Source organism: Rattus rattus, chromosome 12 (genome assembly GCF_011064425.1).
Source record: "Rattus rattus isolate New Zealand chromosome 12, Rrattus_CSIRO_v1, whole genome shotgun sequence".
Lineage (NCBI taxonomy): Eukaryota > Metazoa > Chordata > Mammalia > Rodentia > Muridae > Rattus > Rattus rattus.
Window position 1 is genome coordinate 44,682,415 of NC_046165.1, and position 27,437 is coordinate 44,709,851.

At 45.7% G+C, this 27,437-nt stretch overlaps 1 protein-coding gene across 2 annotated transcripts; it reads left to right on the forward strand.

The window, feature by feature from the left end:
- Window positions 1-731: 731 nt before the first annotated feature.
- On the forward strand, window positions 732-25,770 carry Cnmd (chondromodulin). 2 transcript variants are annotated; one of them, XM_032917642.1, is made up of 7 exons: window positions 732-929; window positions 1,339-1,482; window positions 6,491-6,631; window positions 12,373-12,483; window positions 16,845-16,998; window positions 20,905-21,071; window positions 25,261-25,770. In XM_032917642.1, the coding sequence occupies exons 1-7, from the start codon at window positions 858-860 to the stop codon at window positions 25,474-25,476; spliced, it is 1,005 nt and encodes a 334-aa protein (XP_032773533.1). In that variant the 5' UTR covers window positions 732-857; the 3' UTR covers window positions 25,477-25,770. The 2 variants fall into 2 exon arrangements, with proteins under 2 accessions (XP_032773533.1, XP_032773534.1); XM_032917643.1 differs by having other exon boundaries at window positions 765-929; window positions 25,264-25,770.
- Window positions 25,771-27,437: the final 1,667 nt, after the last annotated feature.

Below are 27,437 nucleotides of genomic sequence, written 5' to 3' on the forward strand. Positions count from 1 at the left end.
TTCACGTAATGGAGCTATGTACTCTTATATATGCAAGTGACACGTAACCACGTTTTATTTGTTCCTTTGGTCATAGCCCATCAGTGTTTGGGAGAAGCATCTCCCACTGTTCCTGTTTGCCTGTGGACTTAACTATAGGCATTTCGATCGTTCCAGGCTCCCCTTTCCCACTGCTTCAGACCCTCTCTGCTTCTGCCTCAGTGTTGCGGCAATTAAACCCCTCCCTTGGAGAATCCAATGGCAAAAGGCCGTCTCCAAGATTCTGCTCCATGCTCTAGTTCCAGGAGAGCCCAGCAGTTTCCACCTCCAGTGGAAACCCAAGTGGAAAGGTGTCTTAAGATTGGCACTTGAGATGGGTCCCCTGTCCCCCGTCATACTCCCCTTTCAACCCACTTCCATCGGCTTCAAGAAATAGCCTCCAGCCGGTGTCCCAGCAAATCTCCAAGAAACCCTGGCAAGCTAGTAATCGGGGGTGCAGGTGGGGTTCCAAGACTCGACATCCCTTACACACTCAAACATATCTGGATGTAACTTTGGGGCTTTGGACTGGGGAGAGTGAGGAAAGGGCACGTCTGTCTGAGAACGCAGGATAAGCAGAGCAGGCTGCTCCAGGGTGGAGGGGAAAGGGAGGGGAGAGGTGAGGTGCTGGAAGGGGTGGGGACAGAAGGGCTGGCCAGAGCAGGACGCTGCTGCTGCTGCTGCTGCTGCTGCTGCTGCTGCTGCTGCTGCTGCTGCTGCTGCTGCTGCCGCGGCTGCTGCTGCGTGCAGGGGGCATTCACTGTAGGGACAACGGGACAGTTGGGACAGTTAGGACAGCAAGACGGGACCTTTGAGTATCTTTTTCTCCGTCTTCAACCATGACAGAGAACTCGGACAAAGTTCCTATCACCATGGTAGGACCTGAAGACGTTGAGTTTTGCAGTCCCCCGGTGAGTACCTCCTGGGTCCCCAAGACTGATGTGGAGTGAGTCCAGACACAGGGACCCGGGCTGCGTGTGAGTGCCAGATCCACTTCTGGAACCAGGTATTTGTGTTGTTGGATGTGTGGTGATGAGGGACTCGAATGAGAATGCCCAGTGCGTGGATGGAGTGGCAGGGTGCACAGGACCCACCACAGGTGTGGAGGGAACCTCTTGTGACAGCAGAGGGTGCAGGACTGAGGGACTAGGGGCCCTACCTAGGGGAGAGTCTGCTATGCTACATCCGTGCCTGAGGAAGCAGCCTCTGAGTGTGCTTGGGGCCAAGGCTCCCTACTCCAATCCTCACAGTTCCCCGGGGACACGACGCAGGGATGGCGAGTGTGGTGGTGCGGTAACCAGTCCATCTCCTGCCCTGCAGGCATATGCCACTGTGACCGTGAAGCCCTCCGGGAGCCCCACACGGCTCCTCAAGATGGGAGCTGTGGTTCTCATTTCTGGCGCGGTACTGCTGCTCTTTGGGGCCATCGGGGCCTTCTACTTCTGGAAGGGAAATGACAATCACGTAAGTTCAAAGAGTGGTTCCAGTTGGGATGCAAGGGCCGCCAGGTGCTAGGGTGGCCGAACCCCTAGTTGGAGCCAGAGCGCCGGGCGGCCAGTGGGCACAGCCTGCTGCTCCCTTCGGTCCCCTTCGTGGGTCTAGCCCGAAGTGGGTAAAGCACACAGGGTAGGCAAGCTCAGGATTTCTAGGACGAGAACAGAAACTGAGACTGTTCCAGAACGCCTTGGACACCGTGGGAAAGCCACTCTACCATCACAGACTAACGCAGCTACCAGGCAGTTGTGAGGCAGTGGGTGGGGCACGCGGCCTCTCTGAACTTCTCCAGAAAGCAAGAAATGAAAGTAAATGACCCTTAATGCCTGTCCCAGCTGAGGAGAGCTAATCGATTTAAATAGGACAAAGGGTAGAAGGAATCTTCAGACCTACAGCTGAGGGAAAATATCCAGAAAGTTCTCCTGTCTGTGACCTATTTATTCATTCTCCCTTTTCTGGGTTAAAACAAAAAGTCAGACTTCCTTAGAGGTAACAAATCTCTTTTAAGAATCAGTGCGGTCACCTGTGATTTAATGGCAAATGTCTCACTAACTACTCTCCTCCCTTTATCTGCTCATTGCGATTAAGGCTCGATAGACTCTCTCAAGGAGTATAAAAACTGCTTCTGTCTGAACTGGGCAGAGTTCCAGTGTGTTCTCCAAATACCTGACTGTGTCCACCTATGTAAAAGGGGGCATTTTATCTTGATGACCACTGCCACGCCGGGTATAAGCTTATTTCAGCTCATGAAAAAGAATTCCATCTCCAGGGCACACACAAAGGGCTCTTTCTTAATCACTGTCCTCCAAGGATCGCTGACTGCCTCTTTTCCTCCTCTCCCACCATGAAATTCAAAGCATGAACAAATTCCAGTACTTAGAGAAATGGTGCTGAGAGCAATTCAGCCATTTTACACATCACATCTTCTGCAGTCACTGCATAATTTGTATTTTTAACTCAAATGCCTAACGTAGATAAGCATGCCACTTAGCACGGAGTCTGTTTTAGAGACTATATCAAATTTACAAGCATCAGTTTGTAAGATCAGAATTGCGCTGTATTTTGTGTAGATTTGAAAAGTGCCTTAATGTATTTGTATTTTAAATATAGACGCTGGTCCGGATGCATGTATATGAAAGCGCAGAGTCTGAACATGAGAGTGATTTTAATGTCTCTGTCTCCATTAGTAGCAGGGTTGAGATTGTCACCCTTTGGGAAATGGGATGGCGTTAGAACGTAAATACCATCTTCTAGAGAACAAAATCTCCATGATGAAAGTAATTTGAAGACAGAAATAGCTTTGCTTTTTAAGGTTTTTTTTTTTTTTTTTTTTTTTTTTTTTGGTAAATATTTTTGGCCATGAAAGCAAATACCATTTGGCACTTAATTAAAGACAAATATGGCTAGCTGACAAGCTTCTTAGAATGAGCCGTCGCCCTGAAGAAGTGGGCTCCCTCTCTTCATATCTTTCATTTTCCTGCAAGATGTTTGGTTTAAGAGAGCAGTATTAAATTCTAAGAATATGGAGGAATCGTACATCACATTTTATTGCGAACAATCAAAGTTATTGCTATTTCCTACACAGACAAGAGAATGAAGAAAATCATGGCATTCTTCTTTTTCTGGAAAAAAAATTGTCTAATGCTGTTCTATATTATTTAAGTCTGGCAAACAAATCACAAAATTTGAAGTAGAGTGCACTCGGCCCTGCCTATGCTATGCACATTCATGGATCTGCTGTCTTTGAATATAACTCTAAATCACCCAAACACGCCATAGTCACAAAAAGGTAAGTGTCTATCACACAGGGACGAGCATCGAGCTAATGGACTCCCCATTCTCTGGAGAGTTCCGTGCCTGGGCTCTCTGCATTCGTTTACAAAGGAGAACCAGCTGTAAAGTTCTCACCTCTCCCTTTCATATGGCTCAGTCCCCAAGGACAAGTCTGCTCACATTTAGCTGGAGGGTTACCAAGCACAGGGTCCTAATAATGAGGGGATCGCTGACAGAGCTCAAATACTGAGGCCATTTTTCATCCACGTTATTGTAAATGGAACAAGGCATTGAGATCTGGGAAATTCCCATCGGTGCGGGACAACTGACAACTCTACCGGTTCAGTGAGGGGAGGAGACCGTTGCTTGGGGCCTTGTTCATAGATTAATTTTTCTAGACATTTTCCCAAACATTATGTAATTAATCTTATAGAACCGAGGCCTTATTAAAAACTCATTAGCAAATATCCTTGGCTGTAAAAGGCACCATATTGAGCAGAATTTTGGCAAATAATAAACTTCGTTGTACTCGGTGAGAAATAGCCTTAGGTGCCAACAGCTCCCTGGGCTTAGAGAAGATAACGTGATTGCCTCTCCAGCAACTCAGTCTCCTGCCCTGCTCAGAGCCCAGAGCTTTGGAAACTGCACACTGCCTTCCTCCCTCCCCTACTCCTACCCTACCCCTCCAAGAGGGCACAGGCTTTTCCTGCAACCACCAGCATGGACATGCCAGGCAGGCCAACTCTATCCAAAGGATGCAAGCTGTAGCTAAGGGAGCTTCTTCTGAGGAGAAAGGTGCAACTGTTGGAACGTGAAATTAGGCCGGGAAGGGTCAAAGCCAGCCTGGGACATAGTATGATAAACTATGATATGTATGGGGCAGGGAGATAAAGAGGAACCAGCCAAAAAGAATTTCTATTGGCTAAGTTCTTTTTCTTTTCTTTTTAAGATTCATGTATTTATTTTATGTATGAGCACACTGTCGCTGTCTTCAGACACACCAGAAGAGGGCGCCAGATTCCGTTACAGATGGTTGTGAGCCACCATGTGGTTACTGGGAATTGAACTTAGGACCTCTGGTAGAGCAGGCAGTGCTCTTAACCGCTGAGACATCTCTCCAGCCCAATGGTTAAATTCTTAAATGCTGCACTGCCTTAGTTTGCTGTCCTCTGACTGCAGGACAACCATGCCAGGAAGAAACTCACAGGCCAAGGTTCCTCGAACAGTCGCGGCTAGCCCATGTGTACAATGACTGCTCTGAGCTCCCAGGGCAGAACAGAGCCTGCTTTCTCAGCTGGTATGCAGAAAGGTCTGGTTTTAGCCAAAAACAAAAAACAAAACTTCAGACTTCTATAACTGGGCTGCTTCTGAGGGAGAAGGTGGAACAGGCCGCTGGGCTCTGCTCCATCTCTGTTAAGTCTGAATCCTACGGGGTGGCCCCGCAGTGAGGGCGACTTAGCGAACTGGAGGTGGCTGGGTTCCTGGAAGGAGGCAGGAGGGCACAGATCGACATGATGGAGTGGTGCCCGTATTTCTTCTCTTGCTAAACGAAGCCGGGTGCGGGGGAGGAAGGGTAGGAGTGACAGAGCCATTTCCACATCTCTGATGATAAAATAGTGCTCTGCGAGTCTAGTACTAATGAGTTTTCTCCGAGTAATGATCCTGTAACAACGGCTACGTTTTCTAGTGTTTATCCGGGAGTAATAGTCACTCTTCATAATGAGGGAGGAAAGTCAGACTGGAATAAAATCACAGCTCTTTGCAGTGCTGAGTGGCTGACCTGGCATGAGACAGAAACTTCGTCATCGTTTCTCAGCCTTTCCCCTGTGAAGGCTTGCACATGTGTATTTGCGCGTGACCACACATGCACTTTCTATGTTAGGCAGACAATAGATAATGGATGATTCATGAAGACAGATAGCTACCTAAAGACCTTAAAAGAAAGAAAGAAGAGAAACCCTGGCTCCAGTCTAGCAGGGCAGCAGAATGCTCGACAGCAGCAGGGTGTGAATTATTTTTAACCTATTGTAGTGAGTGATAAGCTGTCCAAAAACAGAAAGTCCTTTGGATAATTTCATAGTGGTAGCTTTTTTGTTTTTGTTTTATCTGTCTCCTTCTTCTTCCTCTTCCTCTTCCTCTTCCTCTTCTTCTTATTCTTATTCTTCCTCCTCCTCCCCTCCCCTCTCCTCCCCCTCCCTCCCTTCCCCTCCCCTCCTCCTTTCCCTCTCCCTTCCTCTCTCCCCCTCTCCTTCCTCCCTCCTCCTTTTCTTCCTCTTCCTCTTCCTCTTCCTCTTCCTCTTCCTTCTTCCTTCTTCTTCTTCTTCTTCTTCTTCTTCTTCTTCTTCTTCTTCTTCTTCTTCTTCCTCTTTTGAGAAATAGTTTCTCTACGTAACCATTGCTATCCTAGAGTTTGCTCTGTAGACCACGCTGGCCTTGAACTCACAGAGATCTGCCTGCCCCTGCCTCCCAAGTGCTGTTGTATGTAAGACAGATCCAAGCACTGTCTGTAATCCTTACCATATGCTACCGCACACATCTAACCTTGACTGGTGAATTTCAAAAGTCATTCTTCAAGCAAAGATGCCACTGTCCCAGCCAAATGGGTGGTTCTCAGTCCAGCTACAATAGAATTAAACCAAGCACTGATGCTCAGCCCCTGACCTCACAGGCTTTGGTTTAAGTGGTCCAGATATGATACCTGGAGCATCGATCTATTCATCTGCTTCTGGTGTGTAGCCAGGATCCAAGCCCTCTCTTTAAGTAGCTATCAAACGCTACCAAAGAGTTTACTTAGTAAGCATTTGAAAACAATCGGGCTGAGGAGATGGCTCCTTTGCTAAAGTGCTTGCCCTGCAACCTTCAGGAACTGAACCCGCATTGTAAACCTATCACGGGGAGACCAAGACAGGCTTGCAGGCCAGCCAGTCTAGTTGAATCGGTCAGTTCCAGGTTCAGTGAGACACAATGTCTCAAAAATAAGATGAAGGACGATATCTGACATTAACACGGGGGGGGGGAATCACTGTATTAACTTACTGGTGTATGAATAGAGTCATCAAATACAAGTATTACTATTAATTTACTATTAATGCTGTTTTCACCGATCTGTGAAAATGGTGGAACCCACCTCAGTCTGTGGCTCTAAAGATCAGTCCCAAATTGCTCGAAGAAAGAGCACAGCAGAGGTTCTTCTGTTCCCCTCCAGATTTACAACGTCCATTACACCATGAGTATCAATGGGAGACTACAAGACGCATCCATGGAGATAGATGCTGCCAACAACTTGGAGACCTTTAAAATGGGAAGCGGAGCGGAGGAAGCGATTGAAGTTAATGATTTCCAAAATGTAAGTACATTTCACACATTTACAGAGGCTAACGGGCAAAGCCCTGGCCTTTCCGGCTGGGGGAGCAGCGGCTCTCGGTAGTTACTGTTCTTTACAGCAGCCTCTGTGCGAGCAACCCACCTGCATGTGTAGCTCCTGCTCCTTGAGAAAGCGTCTTGTCTTTGTCCTCCATCTCCTTGCAAGGAAGGCGAATACAGAAAATAACAAAGCCCGTTGTGTGCAGTAGGCACAGCTGTCAGGAAGGATATCACTTGAGCCCAGGAGTTTGAAGCAGCCCGAGCAACATGAGATCCCCATCTTCAAGCTTAAAAAAAAAAAAAAGTTTACCTCTAGAAAATAAAAGATATATGGACTTAGAAGTCAAAATTAAAGCTCAAACAGGAAAATATAACGAATGTCATTGAGGACAGACTCTTCTTGAAATCACAGTCTTCAAGAAGGGCTGGTGAGAACCATGTCATTCCGAGTGATATTCTCTAACTTGATATGTAGAGTGCTCAAAGAGTCTTCAACCACAGCAAGAGCAAACCTTTGGATTTCTAGAGAATAGAGACATTTTAATGACTGGGCTGTTTGTGGATAGTAGGTTCTACGTCCGTATTTTTCTAATTTCCATTTAATCCAGAAAATAAGAGTGTTTTCTGGCATGGCCTATCACAAAAGAAACATTTGAGTCCCCCTTTTGTTTTGAGCAAAATTTAATCTTCAGGCAATTTGAGACACTGGGCTCTTTGTTGTGTGCATCTGCCAACAGAAATGTCACGGGCTACATTACCCGTTGGCTGACAAAATCTTACTCTCTTCTGTGATGAGGGAGAAACAATAGTGTTTGGGTTCTTCTGCTAAATGTGCAGTAGGTGAAGCTTCATACTGAAGGAGGGCTCTTGAAAATAATGTCTCTTCTGATGGTTCATCGGTCTACAAACATCTCATCAACCCATCCTCCGATTTCTGAGAAAAACGAATGAAGCTTTTCATTTACATGAAAGCACTTCTCTTGTGGGAACCAAAACACGCTTTACGAGTCCTTTTGAATTCCCAGCAGATGCTAGCATTAGTGTTCTGAGATGCTGACGAAGCCTGGCTGTGTTCGCAGAGGGCCCTGACCTGGGGACAGGCTCTGCAGCCCTGAGTGTGCCCAGCTGCACTTTGTGTGGTCATCACATTGCAAATGGTTCTGGTCTGTGCTCAAGGATAATTTCTCTGGACCTATTAAATGCTTTTACTGCAAAACCCAGGACAGGGCAAAACATTTTTTCTCTGGACCACTCAATATAAACTAATAAAATGTGGCTCCTCTGTTCACATCATTCAATCCAGAACAAAATTGAATACCTGTGATGTGCCGTAATGTCAAAATATGCAAAGGGGATTGTGAGGATGAATTACAAAAGGCCCCTCGATCCTGGGAGGTTGATGTGTCAAGAATATCCTCTGAAAATATTTTAATCCCAAACCTATATATCTGTTTTATAATCCTTTGCTTCTTTCTAATAATGGTATTGATTGTGTTTTGTTCTCATAGACGAACAGAGCCACAAATATTTCATAAACTGATCAATTCTCTTTGATAGCTTCTACATTTCTCTAAGTCAGAACTGGTGAGTGGAACATTTTTTTGATGGATCGTACCTGCTATGGGTTTAAACAAGCCTGGCCTTTTGAAAAGACATGAATCAGACTCTGTGGTCATCTTCTATTACTTTTGCCTCTATTTTAAACCATCAGTCAAACCAGGAAGTGTTGATTGAGGCTCACCGTATGGAAGGATGGCGCTAAGCACAAGGGATGGAGGATGACTGACATTTATCCTTCAAGGACCTTCTGGTCCAGTCTAGAAGAAAGACATGCACACAGAAAAGGCTAGAGGTCAGTCCAGAGATGTGTCATGAGAAGCTACGGGCAAAGTGTGCGCCTCACACAAAGGCGTCCCTGCCAATTAGAGGCTTTGCACAGACACGGCAGACGGGACGACACTGTAAATTGAATAATCTTCTGAGGAATGATTTGTGGTGCTGAGAACTGAACCAAGGGGCTTTCTTATGCTAAACACTCACCCTTCCACCCAGCTATAGCCCTTTGGGGAAATAGCCTGAACTTTAACAGGAAGAACTAGAAAGGATACCTCAAAAGGATTCACAGCCCCCTTCCAGTGCACTCAACTAGGGCAAGGATGGGGCTGGAGACTGATGGAAATGCAGGTGGGGCTAGATCATGACAGAGAACAGACAGCGTAAAAGAGAGGAGCACTGCAAAACCTAGTGCCCCAAACTTTGTTCCCTGAGACATAAGCAAACAAGGGTTGAGTCACAGTTCGTGATTTGTATTCTAAAAGATTATACCCTGACAAGCATCCACGCTGTTGACCAAAGCCAAGTTCTTCAGACCCAAAGCCATATTTCAGTAACAAAAACCATGAGTAGAAACTAAGAGGAGACAGCAGTGGTAAGCACCTATGGCTATTCTTGGTTTTCAGAAAACAACTCTTTTAATATGTGGATATTTGAAATTTGTGATTTAGAAGCTAGAGGGGGGAAAACGACAGCATGAACCTACCTTGAAAGTAGGTAGGTTATTGATTTCGAAGATCGATATAACCCTCAACTGTAATGTAAAGGAACAATAAAATGAGGGTAATTTATTATGAAATATGGATTTCATATGTACATGCTCCGCCAGATGCATTAGCGGACATTAATAAAGTCAAGTGCATCCACTGGTCGTTCGAAGACTGTCAGTGCCACACCTGCAACACAGATGGTCACAAGTGTGCTTTGACCGTTAAGTGCTATGCGTTTTTCTCAGACAGTAGGCATCAGTGCCGATGCCTTGACCCGCATGGCTGTGCATGCCTGCCAACCCAGAACTTGGGAAGCAGAAATAGGGTTGTGAGCTTGAGACAAATCTAAAATTCTGTCTCAAAAATAAAGCAAAACTAATTTCCTTCAGGTTCTAAGTAGTTGTTCATAAGAAATTGACTGTGCTGTGAGCTACGTTCAGTCACTGTGTGTTTACATGGAAGATGAAAATGGCACCCTGTGCCAGGCAAGTGCCACAGCAGCTGTGAGTCCTAAGACACAGGACAGTTGGTTCTTCAAGACTCCAGGGTTCTATGAGACCCACCCCCCAAAAATCAGAATATCTCAATCTTTGTACCAGACTCTTCCAAAGGTTTCTAAAGTGCCTGTTGGGGGCAAGACGCCCGTCCCTCCTTGAGGTCCTCCCTAGGTGATATCATATGGCTCTTTGGATGAACAAATGTTAGATTATTTTGTTGTTTTTGTTTTTGTTTTTGTTGTTGTTGTTGTTGTTGTTTTCTTCTCTAAATCTTCCTGTGTGGCCTTTGTTAGCAAGTGTCCTCATTATCATGGCTTCTAGGGCCCAGTTTGTTGAAGGAGAGGAGATTTGCTTGACTTTCTTGTCTTCTCCATCTGTTTAATCTCTTAATATATACGCCCGCTTGTGGATTTGCAGCTAGGCTGTATGGTGAAGTGTGAATTCCCTTCCACTGGTCCCATCCCATGGGCTGTCAGCAACCTCTGCAGTGTGTGGACTGTGAGAATCAACACTACAGGTGGACTTTCTATCTGCAGTAGAATCTACTCTCTCCACACATACTGGAATGACGCACGCTTTCCTCCTGACACATCTCATGGTCAGAGAGCATGCGTGTTTGGGGCTAGAAAACATACTACATCAGGGGACAGTGATCTCTCTCGCTCCCTTCTTTTTTAAGCTACAAGTCCTAGATTTACATGCAGGATAGGAGCAGCAGAACTGTGGGAAGTAGCGTAGTAGACACCAGTGGCTCTCAAGCTGCATCCATGAGGTACCAGCAGGACAGCCTCCAAGGGCTTGATGAAAATAACAAACAAGCATACTGAACCAGAAATCTTCCCCCTGGGCTTGGAATCCAACCCTCTGGGTTTTGTCCCAATGACTCTGATACGAGCAAATGTTTCTGCGTTCCAGGTACAAGGGAAACTTGGGCTGAAAGACGATTATGATCATTTAAAAACTACTCTGCAGGGTTGGGGATTTAGCTCAGTGGTAGAGCGCTTGCCTAAGCGCAAGGCCCCTGGGTTCGGTCCCCAGCTCTGGGAAAAAAAAAAAAAAAAAAGTCCAAAAAAAAAAAAAAAAAAAACTACTCTGCAAAGTTCCCTTTACCCTAAGCTGCTGGGCCTCAATTCTAGCTGTCCATCATTGACATCTGGTGGTTTAATACTCATAGATCAAGGGCTTCTATCAGTGCAATGAGAATCTCTTGGGATAGTCCAGGTTCTGTTTTTAGGTTGGATGTGTTTGTTTTTTGACAACATCTCGTGTATCTCTGACTGGTCCACATACTCACTGTATAACCAAGGATGGCCTTACACTTTCAGTCTTCCTGCCTCCGCCTCCCTGGTGCTGTACTACAAAGTCAGTTATATCAACCATGTTCTTAAAACCTCTCCATGGGATTTTGGTTCCCAAAGCAGACCTCCGTAGTCAGGCCATGCCTCTTCTCTGTCGAGGAGTCGGGGTGAGAGAAACAAAGTGAGGCCTGTAGGCCTTAAGCTACAAGTCCTAGATTTACACGCAGGGAAGGAGCAGCAGAACTTTGGGAAGTAGCCTGGCAGATGTCAATGGTTCTCAAGCATGACCAAGTGGCCTGCTGTATGACCAAGAAGGCCTCAAAGCAAAGAGTGGGCCACTCAGAAAGACTCACCCTCCCCACCCATTCTAAGTCTGTTACCTGCCTCTGTAGGTTTCATGTCCAGAGAGTGAATATGGTAGATTCCCGTGATTCTCCTGCAGCATGACATTTGGTTAACTTCATTCTCCATTTAAGAATCCTGAGCCCATAGCACTGGATTTGAGAAGTCTCAGTGACGTCATCCAGTACAGCCTTGTCCTACACTGATCTCAACACAACGGGAGGTTGTCGAGGTTCAGACATGCGGTGGAATCTACATTATTAGGCATAAATGTTATGACCTTTTGGAATATTTAGATCACCTATTCATCACGAAACGACATCAGCCAAGTCAGGTAAACACTCCTGGGACAGAATGTGCAGTTCCCTCTCACATCCTCTTCAGGTGAGAGCAGTGCCCAGCTTTCAACTCCGAAGGAGCTCTGTGCCAATGTGTCTCTTAAGGCTGGTCCCCAGCCAGGAGGAAACACTGTTTATATCTCAGAGGGGACAAAACAAAGCATCAAGTCCTCTGGTAAGGTTTAGCTCCTGGTGCTGTGTAAAGTTTTTCTGTTTACGTCAGACTCAGTGACTTGGGAAAGCTCAGAATTAAGGGAATTCATTAATTTGGCCAACATGCATATGCATACTTCAGACACTGATCTCGAGAAGTTTATAACTGAGAACCATAGACTAAGTGCCAAATGAAAGATGAAGCTTAGGAAAAGTCAGAGACAGGGAACTCACCCAGGCCACCAGCTAAGAAAGGGGACAGATTGGAGGGACAATTCCTGAGCTCCGTACACACTGGAGTAACCAACAAGAGCTATGTGGCTATCATCACCCCTCCTGGGCATGGTCTCTATCCTCCCTGCCATTCCTAGCCTTTTCACCAGCACTATTTTTCTCTGTGACCCTTATTTCTACCTGCATTTTTATTTTCTTCTTATTGGAAAACAATGCTAAAGATAAAGTCCATGGCAGCCGGTATTTTATCTTACATTTACCTCTACACGTAATGGACCGAGTGAATAAGTGGATAAACAAATAAACTTTTATCTCATAGGGCATCACTGGGATCCGTTTTGCTGGAGGAGAGAAGTGCTACATCAAAGCACAGGTGAAGGCTCGCATCCCTGAGGTCAGCACTGGGACCAAGCAGAGCATCTCTGAACTGGTGGGTACCAACACACACGACAGGCAGAAGACACTGGAGACCTTTCTCCTTGGCAGGTCCATGACTACAACCTAAGTTTTGTTTCTTCTCTACTAGAAGAACTTATCTATACTGCTGGCTCCAGGCCGTCTCTCTGACGTGGTGCAGCATATTTAAAGGTTTGGGAAAGCATGTTTTAAAGTGCATTAGTTGTGATAACTCAGTGAGGAAAGCCACTGGCTGCCAAGTGTTACTCCAGAAATTTGAGAGAGAAAAAACAGTCCCGCCATTTTGAGCCAAACTTGAAGCAAGCTTTAATTAAATACCAGCCAGGTTGATGGACTCTGGCCAGGTCCACATTTTACAGAGGCTTAAAAAGGCAAACCCCACAGTTCACTGTATTTCCCATCAGGTCCGATCAGGGGCAAGCATACATCCCTCGTATTATTTCTTACCTACATACCTTCCGCCTACATTCAGTCAAGCACATCCAATACAAAAACCAATCAAACAAACAAACAAACAAAAAACCCAACTTGTTTAGGGGAGCAAAAAACATGTGACTTGAGAAAGTGGGGCTTACAGATTAATTCTGGCTCCTACACAAGCCTGACAATCTGAGCTGGATCTCTAGAACCCACATGGTAGAAAGAACAAACCAGCTCTTTCAAATTGTCACACATACACACAGACACACACACACACACACGCACACACACACACACACAAATACATAAACAAACAAACATAAAAATACCTAAAAGCATTAGTGATTTGGTACTCCTCAGGTAGTCCCTATTTATCCATTGTTATATGGCTATCGGATCAGTGATTAGAAGTCCAAAATAAAATAAAAAGACCACAAGGTAAAATCTTCATAAAAAAAAGGGACTTCAAGGAAGAGTCCCAAAATGTGGGAATTCTTCCCAAATGTCCTGGATAGCTGGTCACCCAGAAGGTGGGTTAGAGCACTCTTCCCATGGGTGTTTCGTCCAATCCCGAGCTGAGATGCTCCCCACAGTTCTTCCCTTTGGTTCAAGTCAGCTTAAATGAAGCTATACGAACCTTGTACATTGTATTTCTTAAAGCAAGAAATTGGATCAAAAGCCTTGTCAGCAGGGCCAAACGATAGCACTAAGATATACCTTCATAATTTTTTTCTTAATTGCAGGGTCTCCTTAAGTCAGACAGGGTCAAAGTTAGCCTTGAAAGCTTGGAGTAGAGCAGAACTCACTACCTAGCCCATGCTGACCTCAAACTCTACACATTTAAAAACCATAATTCTTCCATTTGTTTCTAGTTTCCATTTGCCTTTAAGCCTGGCACTTTGTTGGTTTTGCATTACTGGCAGTTGAACTTAAGGCCTCACACATGTAGGTAATCATTCCACGAGCTGTAGACCAGCCCTAAACCTGAGTTTTAAAACTGTGTTTTATGATTACACGGAGTCCTAGAGACAACTTAATAATGATGCTCCCTATCTTACACTTTTACAGTAGTCACAACCATGAGCCGTCTCTCATCTGAGCTGTGGCAGGGATAGTGGGAGGAAAACAGACCCGTGAGCCATAAAAAAAAAAAAAAAAACAAAAAACAAAACTGTAGATCCAAAAGCCAGCGCTGCCACCTGCTGTGAATGTGGCTGTAACTTGAACCTCACTTCTGTCCCCTTTCAACTGCTACATACACATTGTGCCTCAGAACCTACTAGAAGGTGAATGGGAAGGCGGTTGCTCATAATTGCTAATTTTATTATGATCGGCTCTGAGCCTTCTGTATCCCTGAGAGAGAAGTGAAGGGAGTCACAGATCCCTCGGGGCCACTGAGGGGAAGGCTGCCTAGAAACCACCTAATTGTTTGTTCCCAGGCGAGCAGCAGCAGGTGACATCTCAAAGCAGAACAAAACACAAGCTACAAACATGGCCGGAGGCTTTGTAAGGGGGCTGGGAAGTCCTGATACTTCTCATGGACACCCAGTTACCCCAAGTTCACCCTGTAAGGTGGCCTCCGGACCTTCAGACCCCATGTTCCGTTTGTTCTCCCTGTGCTCAGTGCAAACGCCCAGAGGACAGCCTATACCCTGGGTGGGAAGCGCCTCTGCTGTAGCCCTGGGCTTCTCTTCACTGTACAGTGTTCGCTGATGCTGTGCTGCCAATACACGGCTTATGAGCTCAGCCTCTCTCCTGCCCACCCCAGAGTACCTGGCTCTGAACATGACTTTATAGTATACCACCTTATACCACCTCTCTCTCTCTCTCTCTCTCTCTCTCTCTCTCTCTCTCTCTCTCTCTCTGTGTGTGTGTGTGTGTGTGTGTGTGTGTGTGTGTGTGTGTGTGTGTGTGTGTGTGTGTGTGTGTGTATGTATGTAGGCTTCTGTGGAGGTAACAGGATAACCTTGGAAGTTGGTTGTGGCTTCTCTCCTTCTACTATGTGAGGCCCGGAGATTGAATTAGGTCACCGGGCTTACCCACTGAGCCATCGTATTGGCTTTAATTATTTTCCGCTCAAATGTAAAACAGTACTTTGATACTATAGACAATTTGATAAGTCAGGCACATGCTTTGAATCCCAAGGCTTGGGAGGCAGAGGCAAGCTGATCTCTCTAAGTTTGAGTCCAACCTCATCTGTAGAGCTAATTCTAGGACAGCCAGGGTCACATGGAGAAACTCCGTCTCAGAAGAGATAAATACGTGAAGGTGTAAGAAGAATAGTAGAATAGCGTAACGCCATGTTCTTGAAGGAACAAATGCTAACAGTTTGATGAACTTTGTGTCTTCGTGTTTGTGATAATCTTTTCAGAGATGAAATTAGACTATTGCAAAATTCTTATCTTCACATTAGTTTTAAATGTGGGTTATAGTGTATGAATGGTAAATCACCACGTTTGTCCTTTTTTTAGGCAGGGTCTCATTACATAGACCTGGCTATTGTGGAACTCATACATACATACGTGTGTGTGTGTGTGTGTGTGTGTGTCTGTCTGTCTGTCTGTCTGTCTGTGTCTGTGTGTGTGTGTGTCTGTGTGTGTGTGTCAGATTGGCCTTTAACACACAAAAATCGGCTTGTCTGACCCCTCCCAAGTACTCAGATTAAAGGCACAAGTCATGCCCACTTATGACTCTACTTTTGAGAGTCTTTTTGGTCAAATATTTCAGGTACCCTCAATTTCAGATAATAATACCTGAAAATAATTACTCAAGTGTGGCAAATCTTTTGTATTCCAATCCTTACACTTGATTCTGAGACCGGAGCGGACCGTCTTGTGCTTCTGTTGTTTACCACATGCATGATAGATCCTCTCATAGATAAAAATCAATGCAGAAAGTACAGTGGGGTAAACTTGCCGTGCTCACAGCCCTCGTGCTCCCAGACTGACAACATCCCTGGCTCGCAGGGTGCGAATGTGTGTCATCCCGAGCACCTCCTCCTCCTCTCCACACCCTTCAGGCTGTGGTGGGACAGATTTATGAACCACTTGCTCTCATAAATTTTTCAACCGTTTTGTATAACTTTAAAGGACTACTGTGCTCAAAGAGCAGTCATTTCCTGGATGGAGCCATTTGATTTAAGGTAAATAACTGGATTACCTGGGTGTTACCTTCCTCCAATAACTTTAAGCTGTTTAATGTTAACCATGCGCCTGAGGGAGAAAGCACGAATGAAGTGATGCTTTCACTGTGGTGAGGAAAAAAACACATTTTAATTTCTCCAACCTACTGCAAAGTAATAAATACATGAAAGGAACGACTTGGCAAAAAAATAAATTTGTCTCCTGGGTTATCAAACCATCCTCAGTATCTTTCTGTAGAAGGAAATCCGGGGCTTAGCTTTGAAATCTCAGTGGTGTGCTTGATGTGAGAAACATCTGAGATAAGTTTTGTTATAGCTAGGAACAGGAGAAATGGTTTATGTTAAATAACACTTTGAACTGGAGACATTAAAGAACCAATCACTTGCTTTTCTCCATTGTTGTTTGGAAGCTGGGAACAAAAAAAAAAAAAAAAAAAAAAGACTTTTCACTTCAAATGGAGGGTTCCTCTGTCCTTTATCGGATTTCAGGGTCTGTTCAATCGCTTTTCCTCAAACACATCTTTGATCGAAAACATCAGATTAACCTAAATCTCAAAGTTGGTATCAAGTAATTTTCACTTCGACTCTCAACACTTCTATTCACACCTTACAGCTGTCTAGAAGCAGGATGTTGGGAGGTGTGCTGGGTACTGAGGACACTAAAGACCGGAGCCCCACTGCGCCCACTCATCGTGTGTGCACACTCAGAACCCTCCCTGAGTTTGCACGAAGCAAAGTAACCCTTCGGTGGCCCGACTCTACAAGCAGCGTGCACTACCCTCCTCTGTTCACATGGCTTTTCGCGTTTACAGGAAGGCAAGATCATGCCAGTCAAATATGAAGAGAATTCTCTGATTTGGGTGGCCGTGGACCAGCCTGTGAAGGACAACAGCTTCCTGAGTTCTAAAATCCTCGAACTCTGTGGCGACCTGCCTATTTTCTGGCTTAAGCCCATGTATCCGAAAGGTAAAGTTAATTTACCTCTTGAAACAGGGCTTCCTGTCTTCGGGGCTCTTGGGAGCCCCCTCCACTGACCTGAGCGTGGTAGGACAAATAGAGTAGCTTGGGATGTTTGTCGCCGAGTCTTGGTAATCAGCAAGAGAGATATAAGAGAAGGAAAATGATGGGGGTGGGAGTGGGGGGGGGGTGGGGGGGGGGGGGGGGGTGGGGGGTGGGGGGGGGGGGGGGGACGGGGGGGGCGCGCCCGCAGCGCGGGCAGGGAAGGCACAGCAGGGTTAACAGGAGGCAGGGCAGGAAGACAGAGCACTTGCTCCTAGCTGCGGGGTTTATTTATGACACTCCTGCTTCTTCCTGTACTGCCCCTTAATCTCAGTTGTTCGCGCCTTCCAATTTTACATTTCTTTTTATTCTCAAAGCACAGCATCAGGGGACTAAGAGGCTGTCATGCTGTCGATGGTTTATTATATTCGAACCCAGAATTATGGGACAGCCAAAAGCTGCTGTGGGTATAGGCTGAGATTCCTCATGTTCAAGGCTGGAGCAGCCGCTTCCAAACACAGAGAAAATAAGTGCAGGGTCCCCTCGGTGTCAGGCAGGAGCACACACCTCTGAGCCATTTCTGGGTGACAAAGGCCAGGTGATCCCAGCAGGCCTCATCGTCTCTCCTCCCCAAAGGGCCTCCCACTTCATTCCTAGTGCGGTCAACACACTGGTCTCCCCAAGGCCTGCTTCGTAGCTGTGGCTCAGGTGAAGAGAGAGGCTTCTCTCCATGCACAAATGAGATAGGCTGTTTTCAGAAAAGTTTTATTGAATAGTAGGAGACAGCAATGAGGAAATGGACAAAATGTGGGCGTTAAACCCATCGGCTCGTCAGGATACTGTTCAGAAGAGAAAGAACAGTTACCTGAAAACAACAGAAGCAGTTCTGTGGCTGGAGGGGAGGGATGGTTGTACAGCGGCACCGGTAAATGAGCTTAATGCCCTGAACTCTACAAATAAACCTCGCTAAAAACGGGCAAGGCCTGGTAGGAAGCAGTGCTTGTTAATCCAGGCACCAGGAAGGCTGAGGCAGGAGGACCAGCTGAAGGCTAATCTCGGCTACACAGTGAGCAAGGCGAGCCTGTGTCATACGCTACCCTGTCTATTGCCATGCTTGCTTTACCACAATCAAAACAACAGCCTCCCAGGCGTGGCAAGTATAGATTTCTGATTCTACCATGACTGTTCACAAGTCTCCTCTTGCTCTAAAACCTGGAGAAGCAGGAGTCATTGCACCCCTGCCGTCTCTGTCCGTGCATCCCCATGTCATGGCCACATCCTACTTTTCAATCCCCATTACTGTCACCTAAGTGAGGCCTCTTTGCTGTCTACCACCCAGAGCCATTATCCTTTCCATGCACGGACTAGAATCTCCCACACTACCGTCCGGAGCTCTCCCTGATCTCAAGACAAGACTCAGAGCTCCCTTGAGTTCATCCCCTCACTCGTTTACAAAGTGTAATTTACAAAATGGCAGGAAGGGCTGTCCTGCACCAGGTAACTTGTTCTAGGCGAGGGACACAGGGAATGCCACGGAAAACAGTCGATACTCTCAGAGTTTCCTGTTGCAGGGCTGGGAAGACAGCTCGGTGGATAAGGACCAGTGGTCAGCCCGGAGTCTAACTGTGAGCTCGGGTCCTAGTAAGAGACGGGTATGAAAAGAAAACACAAAAACAAAAGACAAGGTAGATGGCGCCTGAGGAACAACACCTGAGGTTAACTAAGCAATGACCCAGACATACACGAAATAGCTAGACTGTGTATTAGTAAAAGGAGGTGTCATGCAAAATACACTGCTGGGGACAGAGAGAGGGGGAGGAGACCTGACCATGATGAATGGTTTAACCCCAGAGAAAAAGCTTATTCCCTCTGTCTAAGATGGTCCCTTCACCCTTTGAGAATAAACACGTGATAAGATCTTATATACTCAGTCCATACAATATCCATACAAGAATCACTGGAGGTGTGGGCTGGAGGTATAGATCAGTGAAAGAGTGCTTGCCTGGTTTGATACACCCACTCCCCAAATGCACACCACAGCAGAGACCCTATATCGGCAAAGGACTAAGTAAACGATGCAATATACATAGGAGTATCACAGGCACTAAAATGAGTTTCCCCTAATCTGCGAGAAGTGCAACTGCATTTTATGATAAAACGAGGAAATGATCTCTCTCCCCTACGATGCCCAGCCCCTGTCTGGTTCTAGCAAAGGTCATGCAGCCTGCACATGGGCTGTTGGCGACAACAGATCAACGCTATCACCCAGCCAGATAATCAAAGGTGGATGGTAGATGGACACAGACTGGAAACGGGCAGCTGATGTCCTGGAGCCACTGACCTCATTTACTCTTTACCAGTAACCAATAATGCAGATTCCCAAGATCCAGAGAAAGATAGTAAGACAAAGAGACTAAATTGTCTGAGGTCCTTCAACTAGCTGAGGAGGTATGAGCTGAATTCAGATCTCCTTGGTGCTTCTCCAACCATACTATTTTTGGAAGCTACCTACAGCTTCAAATCTTAGTTCTCAAAAATAACATTTGTATGCCAACATCCTTAGGTGTGGTTTTTCCTTAAAAAAAAAAAGAAAAGATTTATTTATTTATTCATTTTATGTATGTGGGTACACTGTCACTGTCCTCAGACACACCAGAATCGGGCATCGGGTCCCATTACAGATGGTTGTGGGCCACCATGTGGTTGCTGGGAATTGAACTCAGGACCTTGGGAATAGAGAGCAGTCGGTGCTCTTAACCGCTGAGCCACCTCTCCAGCCCAGGTGTGGTTTTAACCAGCCCTATCTCTAGCCTATGAATGAAATATTGCTATCTCCATTTTAGACAAAGAAACTAAGGCTCGGGGAGGCTCTTCAGAAAATGCTACGCTGCACCTTCCCTAACTGCTTCTCACCCGTCAGCTGCACGGCACGATTCATGCCGAGATGGTTAACTGGAGCGCTGGGTTGGAAGTCAGGGTTCCTATCTAGACCTTGCTGTTACTCAGTCTGTGGTCTTGGCCAGCCACTTGGTCTGTACTTTGATGCCCTTATGCCTAAAAATTCTCATTTTTCTATCCCGAGGTTTGTTTCTTTAAGAATTAACCAAGACAATATCTCATATGAAAATATAACGCTTTATATCTATATAACAAGCTACTTATTATATAGATATATATGGTACACACACATATAATATACTCCCACCCTCATATACTCCCAGTCCCCCATACACTCCCACACATACATTTCTAAGTATATGTAAATACACACACACACACACACACACACACACACACACACACATATGGCTGCAGGTTACAGCATACCTGATCAACAGTGTTTTCAAAATGTAAATTGCACTGTATGTATAACCCAAAGTCAATAGGTTTCTGGCATGGCGGCCACACCTTAGTCTCCTTTTCACTTACCATTTTGCTCTCTGTAGCATGTTACCTCATCATCCTTGTGCTTACTTATAGGCTCCAAATTCCAGATAGTACATTTACATCCAGGAAAAACACCTAGAAACAACTTTCTGTCCTCTTCTATCAGAAAATAAATTAGGCTTTCCCACCCACAGCGCTAGCCTATTCTCTGTTTAGAAATAGCTTGCCTGGCCGCTCCTCACTGCAAAGACGGCAGGGGAAATGAGTGCTATTTTATTTGCTGGGTTCCAGGAGTGAAGTGAGGATAAAAGGTGGGGAGGCGGGGCTTGAGAACAGAAGTTTGTCAACCAACTTCCAGCATCTGCTGCAGTTATGAAATTGGATGGGGGGCTGGGCCATGGCTCATCCCTGCAACCGTCACTAAAACGCAGGTCTAATCGCCTTAATAGTTCATGTAAAAGAATTAATTTATAGCAAATTTTACAGAAATCCCAAGAGAGAGAAGAGAAGTAGTGAGAAGCAGTGCTCCCTCTACCACAAGGAGACCACACAGCGAACCTCGAGGCAACGCAGGCCCTGGAAGACTGAGTAACAGAACCAGACCCAGCGTTCAGGATGACGAAGAACCTTTCAACCCTGACAATCCTTACCACGTACGTACCGGTATTTTTATGACATGCCCAGACAAATGCATTCCATGTGCTGCTGAAAGGTTATTTCTAAGTGGGTCTCATCCAAGCATAGACTGCTTCTTCATGTGTTTGGTGCGAAATCAAAGTTGTTTCCCGAGTCATCGGCGGCGGGAGTGTGTGTGGGGGGAGATTGTTGGAGGATTGTTTGGGGTTTTTTTTGTTTTGTTTTGTTTTTGTTTGTTTTGTTTTGTTTTGGTCAGAGGGGGAAAAATCCATGAAAATAAATATCAGGAATCTGACCATTTAAAAATGTTCCCAAGAATATGCTCTCAAGGCAGCACACGGAATCAAAGTATTCTCTTTCCACTTTGGCCATCCATTCGGCACATGTTTGTGGATTCCCTGACAGTTCTCAGGCCCTGTGCCCAGAGAGTCAACTGCAGCTTTGGCCCTCAGGGCTCTCAGTCCAGACGGAATAGATTCTCACACAGGTAACGATTCTCTAAGCTAAAGTGCTGAAAACTTAGGTCCACAAGAAGGGCACTAAGTATTAACCCCACCCCAATCTAAAAAATACTTATAACTTACCATTACTACACTTTTCAGGGAAAGAAAACAGAATACGTATTTGTAGCTGGTTTTTAAAATAAAGCATAAGCAGTTTTCAAAAAAAATACAAAGAAGGGGTTGGGGATTTAGCTCAGTGGTAGAGCGCTTGCCTAGCAAGTGCAAGGCCCTGGGTTCGGTCCCCAGCTCTGAAAAAAAGAAAAAAAAAATACAAAGAAAATATACAGGGAAGTTGAGCTTCCCAAACCTTCTACCGCAGACATTGTCTCGATAGCAGCTTATTAATGACTCTTTGCTCCAAGCCTTTGCAGGATTATACACAGAGAAAAATGCACCTGTTCAGCACAGAATTCCACCCTGCTTTCCAATTAGAAGACAGTATTTGGGAAAGTTCTGTCTCTTTTTTTTTTTTTTTTTTAATTTTTTTTTCGAGCTGGGGACCCAACCCAGGGCCTTGGCGCTTCCTAGGCAAGCACTCTACCACTGAGCCAAATCCCCAACCCCAAGTTCTGTCTCTCTTATACTGCTCCACATTCAGATAGCGGCTTCTAGCCGATTAGCAGCACGCTAACGTAAAGACAGGCATGCGCTACACCTTGACCCACTTGGCCTTGGTGGGCATAAAGTCTCTCCCTCCCATTCGATACTGCTAATGCTGTTGTGGTGCCCCTCTAAGTGAGGCGGTCTAGGCAAAGCGGGTTTAGCCCAGAGACACTATGATGTAAGTAGGTCCTTGGCATACATACCAAAGCACAGTCCTGATACGTCTGGGTAGAAAGTTGTAGATTTTACTGGAGGCTACCAAATTGTTTCCCAAAAGACACACCGTCTATGTGTCTGTGAGAGGTGACGGACCGTCCTATTTCCGATCAGACTTCCCTGGACACGTGGTAAAGCGAGGCAGGGGCTACTGAACACAAGCCTCACGTACACAAGCCTAAGTACACACCCCAAAACTTATCCATCACCTTTGCCACTCTCTTGCCTTCTGCCTATTTATCACGCCCATCTCTAATTATGTGTAAGGCTGACCATCTGCTCGCGCTAAATCAGTGGTTCTCAACCTGTGGGCCATGACCCCTTTGGGAGTCAAAAGATGTTTTCACAGGGGTCACCCAAGACCACTGGAAAACACAGATGTTTATATTATGATTCATACCAGTAGCAAAATTCAGTTATGAAGTAGCAGCAAAAATAATTTTACAGCTGTGGGGGGAGGGGGTGACCACAACATGAGGAACTGTATTGAAGGGTCACAGCATTAGCAAGGTTGAGAACCACGGCACTAAATCCTTTGTGTGTTCTCTCCCCACCCCCAATAGTCCTACACTGCTTCACATATTACAAACGTATTTTCTGGTTTATCATTTTAGACTAATGTATTTTAGAAGGATTTAGAGCAAAAGGTATTCTCCAAATAACCCAAGGCTTATCAGAAAATTCAGAACACCATAGCACTTTATTCCCTAAGCTCAAAGAATAACAAGAAGTATAATCTGAATAGGCAAACAAAATTTAATATAGTTTATTCCCCCAGGTAGCCAGGCTAGATGAATTTGTTCAAGGTCTGAAGCTATCAGGAACTTTACAGAAGGGCAGGGTGTGACCTGTCTGCCCTGGCTACAGATTTGAGTAATCCACGTCCCTTGAAAAACCCCAATTATGTCAACTCTCTCTTTATCATATGCTGAGTTTTAAGCAAAAATAGTTGAAGCATTTTCCTCAAGATCTGTCCTTCACATGCTCCTCTAAGGAAAACCCCTCCAGCGACAACTCAAGATTTCCTCCCAATTCTGTTAATCCTAATGAGCCTCCCTATGAGGAAACGCCTTCACTAACACTTATACACCCTCCACCCCAGAGAAGTCTGAAATTAATCAGGGGCTGTCTGCTTGTTGTTCTAAATGAGTCCATTTCAAGAGATAAGGGGAAAGTAGCCTGATGAATTGAAGAATGGTCTGAGGGAATAAGGCAGGCATTCTGAAGATAGCACCAAACACATGCCTCAGACAGTGTGAGGACTGCTGATTCTGTTGGGTGTGACAGCAGCAGTGCGGGTGGCAGTGCAGGTGGCAGTGCAGGGGTAGTGCAGGTGGCAGTGCAGGTGGCAGTGCAGTGGCAGTGCAGTTGGCAGTGCAGGTGGCAGTGCAGGGGTAGTGCAGGTGGCAGTGCAGGTGGCAGTGCAAGTGACAGTGCAGGTGGCAGTGCAGGGGTAGTGCAGGTGGCAGTGCAGTTGGCAGTACAGGTGGCAGTACAGGTGGCAGTGCAGTTGGCAGTGCAGGTGGCAGTGCAGGTGGCAGTGCAGGTGGCAGTGCAGGTGGCAGTGCAAGTGGCAGTGCAGGTGGCAGTGCAGTTGAAAGTACAGGTGGCAGTACAAGTGGCAGTGCAGGTGGCAGTGCAGGTGGCTGTGTGGGCAGTGCAGGTGGCAGTGCAGGTGGCAGTGCAGGAGTAGTGCAGGTGGCAGTGCAGTGTAGGTAGGTATTAACCACTCAATCCTTTTAGAAATACTTTTCTTATGACTGAAATGTCATGATACCTTCAATCTTCCCTACATTCACATTGGAACCCCCTTTACAGTACTTCAGAAAAACAAGTAAACTTGACAACAGGTTAACAGCTGTCAAACTAAGCCAGTGTACTAATGCTCCACAAAGGTTTTCCCATTTTCAAGAAAATTTTGACTCTCCTCAAATTGACTAGACTTAAAAAACAAAAACAAACAAACAAAAAAACCCAACAACAACAAACCAATTCACAGGGCAGAGCCCGATACCTCCAGGACAGGTGTTGAGATTAGGTCATTTAAAACTAGGGATTTTACTGACCGTGGTGCTCATAACTATAGTCCCAACATTCAAGAGATTGAAGCAAGGACTGCTCCGAGATCAAGGCTAACCTGAGCTACATACTGAGTTCAAGACTAACCTGGGCTAGTGTGAGGCCCTGTATCACCCTACCAATGCTCCCAAGTAAATCAGAACAAGGGCTTCTTGCCAGTATATTCAGTGCATATTTATACACATGCAGAAACCTGACCTGTTGGTCATCGAAAAGACAAACCAGATATTAAATCAAGCAGAGGGCAGTACTGTGTCTGTCTAGCAACAAGAGTGGAGTCTTCCTTCATCGATAGGACCGTGTTTGGGAACACCTGAGGCTCTTCTTCCCCGAGTTCTGCTGCTGTTAGGCAGGCAGGGGAGAGCAAATGGCTCGGCTGTGGTCTGGGAGCAGTGGAGCTGGAATAGAAGGCTAGCCTGTCCCCACATCAGTGAGTCTAAAGGAAGGCAGCAGTGTCCACTGCCTGAAACGTCTGCGTAGCAGTTAGAATGCTCCTTCTGATCCTAATGGCTCTTTTTTATGTTATTTCAAACAAAGTGGGCCACTCCTGAGTGACAAGCATGGCTCCTTACAGGCATGGAGGCACTTGAGGATATCATTAAAACACCACACAACTTTCTGCTGGTGACAGGTTAAGTAGGTGAAGGTTCCTTGATGTCAGAAGGGATTCTGAGTGGTGGCAGGTTACAAGTTTGAAACCTTATAACCGATTGTGCTGATCTCTTGAAGCAGTGAACGCAGAATCCGATTTTAAAATAACATGCGTGCTATACAGGGAAGAAAATAATTGTCTTTCATGTCACAGCAGCAGGAAGGAGAGAGCATGACCTTTGACCCTAGACTGGATCACGAAGGAATCTGCTGTATAGAGTGCAGACGGAGCTACACCCACTGCCAGAAGATATGCGAACCGCTGGGAGGTTACTACCCGTGGCCTTATAATTACCAAGGGTGTCGCTCAGCCTGCAGAGTGGTCATGCCGTGCAGCTGGTGGGTTGCCCGCATCTTGGGCATGGTGTAAATCCATTTCATCTATCAGGACTGCCAAGCAAGAATTAGCATGAGAGTTGAGAACCAAAGAAGCCCTAGAGCATGTTCATGCCAGGGGACCGCAAAGTATTTTATACTCAACCTGAATAATGTTATCCTAAACGCTGCAACAGAACCTCGGTTGTGCACCGCTGTGTGCAAATGTACTGAAAGGGTAGTTTTAAGTCTACAATTACTATCCCTTTACTATTTGCTTTACCAATAAAGTCTACTGCAAGTCTTTAAAAGCTACTTTTGAAATAAACATGAAGTTATTTACTATTTGTCCCAGATCTGTCATATACTTGAATTCCTTTTAATCAAATCATGACTGAGATCATCTCAGTTCTATTGTTTCTATGGAATTCAAATGTTCTTGACTTCACTGTTCTTCACTGTGTTATTTGCAGTCTTGCAAATGTGTCCAAAGTTCCCAGGAAAAGGAAGGAAGGAAAGAAGGAAGGGAGGGGGGGAGGGAAGGGAAAAGAAACAAACTTCAAACAGAAGGAGGGAAGGGACATAGAAGAAATTCATCTAATGAAATTCATTGCAACCTTCAGTGTGATACCCCATGGAATTAAGACCTATAGCTCCCACTGGCAAGTGATTAACAAGGGACACCTTGCAGGTTGGGCCATGCCTTTGATCTCAGCACTCAAGAGGCAGAGACAGACAGATTTCTGAATTTGAAGCTGGTCTGATCTGCAAGCCAGGTGACATAGAGAAACCCCTATCTTGGAAAAGAGAAAAAAGTTACCTTTCAGGAAGAAAGCATTAGAATAAAGAACAATGCCCGAGAAGGTAAATGGAACACGTGGAGATTTTAGCGACATTCTAAAAAGCGTGTCTTCCTGCTGCCGTGCTCTCAGTAAGCGGCCAGAGCGAGCAGGCTTTACGTGTCTAACACAGATCGGGCTGGCAATGAAATCCAATGACCAGGCAGTGACTGTCCTGGAAGCCAGCCTGGTAGAGCCACCTGGCAGGGATGGCTGGGAAGGAGGAGCGTGCTTACTTATGACAGGAAAGTCTTCAGGGACAAGCACGGTTTTCAGAGATTGCAGTATTAGATCGGGAGGACACCGAAGTATTTTGTAATTTTGACATTTTAGTTTTGCATCCCATAGTTTGAGAGAGGCATGGGGGGGGGGGGGGGGGGAGGGAGAGAGAGAGAGAGAGAGAGAGAGAGAGAGAGAGAGAGAGAGAGAGAGAGACAGAGACAGAGACAGAGACAGAGACAGAGAGACAGAGAGAGAGAAACAGACCCAACTTTCCTGAGAGAAATTTTTACCGAAACAAAATTCTGAGATAGCAGAAAGGTCTTAGTGCCAGCACTCTCCCCTTCTGAACAAGCCTTGCTGTTGGGTGTTTGCCAATTAAAATCTGTATGACATAGACTTCTTAAAGCCTGGCTATCAAATGCTTCCACTTGATGGGATGAAGAGGATCGGATCCGCACCCAAAGAAAGAACACACGTGTAATGATGTCATGCTGTTCTCAGGCAGAAGCTACAGTCTGCAGTTGAGTTTTTCAAGCTCAATCTTTAAAGTGGCTGCTTTTTATTAACCATGAGCTGTATGATTCCACCCATGCTCGCACACCCATGGAGCCCAGAAACTTGCACTGAATTCTAGAAACAAGATCAAAGGGATACAGGCAGTCAGGATTCAAAACCCTGAGAATGGAAGCAATGGCCGGCCTTCTTGGAGAATTCCAACTTGGAAGACCTGACGTAAGCAAGAGCTAGCCCATGAAGTGAGAGGGTGGATAGCCCAGGCAGAGAGAGTATGCTGGGGAGAGGTAAAGAGGTGTGACAGTGGGTGGGACAAATTGGACGGAGAACTTCGGTAGGAAATATCAAGACAGAAAAACATCTAGAAGTTATACCTTACATGACGTCAACTTGATGGATACAGAAGTGGGAACCAATCAGAGTTAGGTAAGGAGATGGCTGG

Bases quoted from the DNA above. Each gene is read 5' to 3' on its own strand.
- Cnmd (XM_032917642.1), top strand. From the start codon at position 858: ATGACAGAGAACTCGGACAAAGTTCCTATCACCATGGTAGGACCTGAA. The intron at 16,999-20,904 runs GTAAAGTTAATT...CAAATTTTACAG, and splicing joins TAAGCCCATGTATCCGAAAG to AAATCCCAAGAGAGAGAAGA. The intron at 21,072-25,260 runs GTACGTACCGGT...TTCATGTCACAG, and splicing joins ACCCTGACAATCCTTACCAC to CAGCAGGAAGGAGAGAGCAT.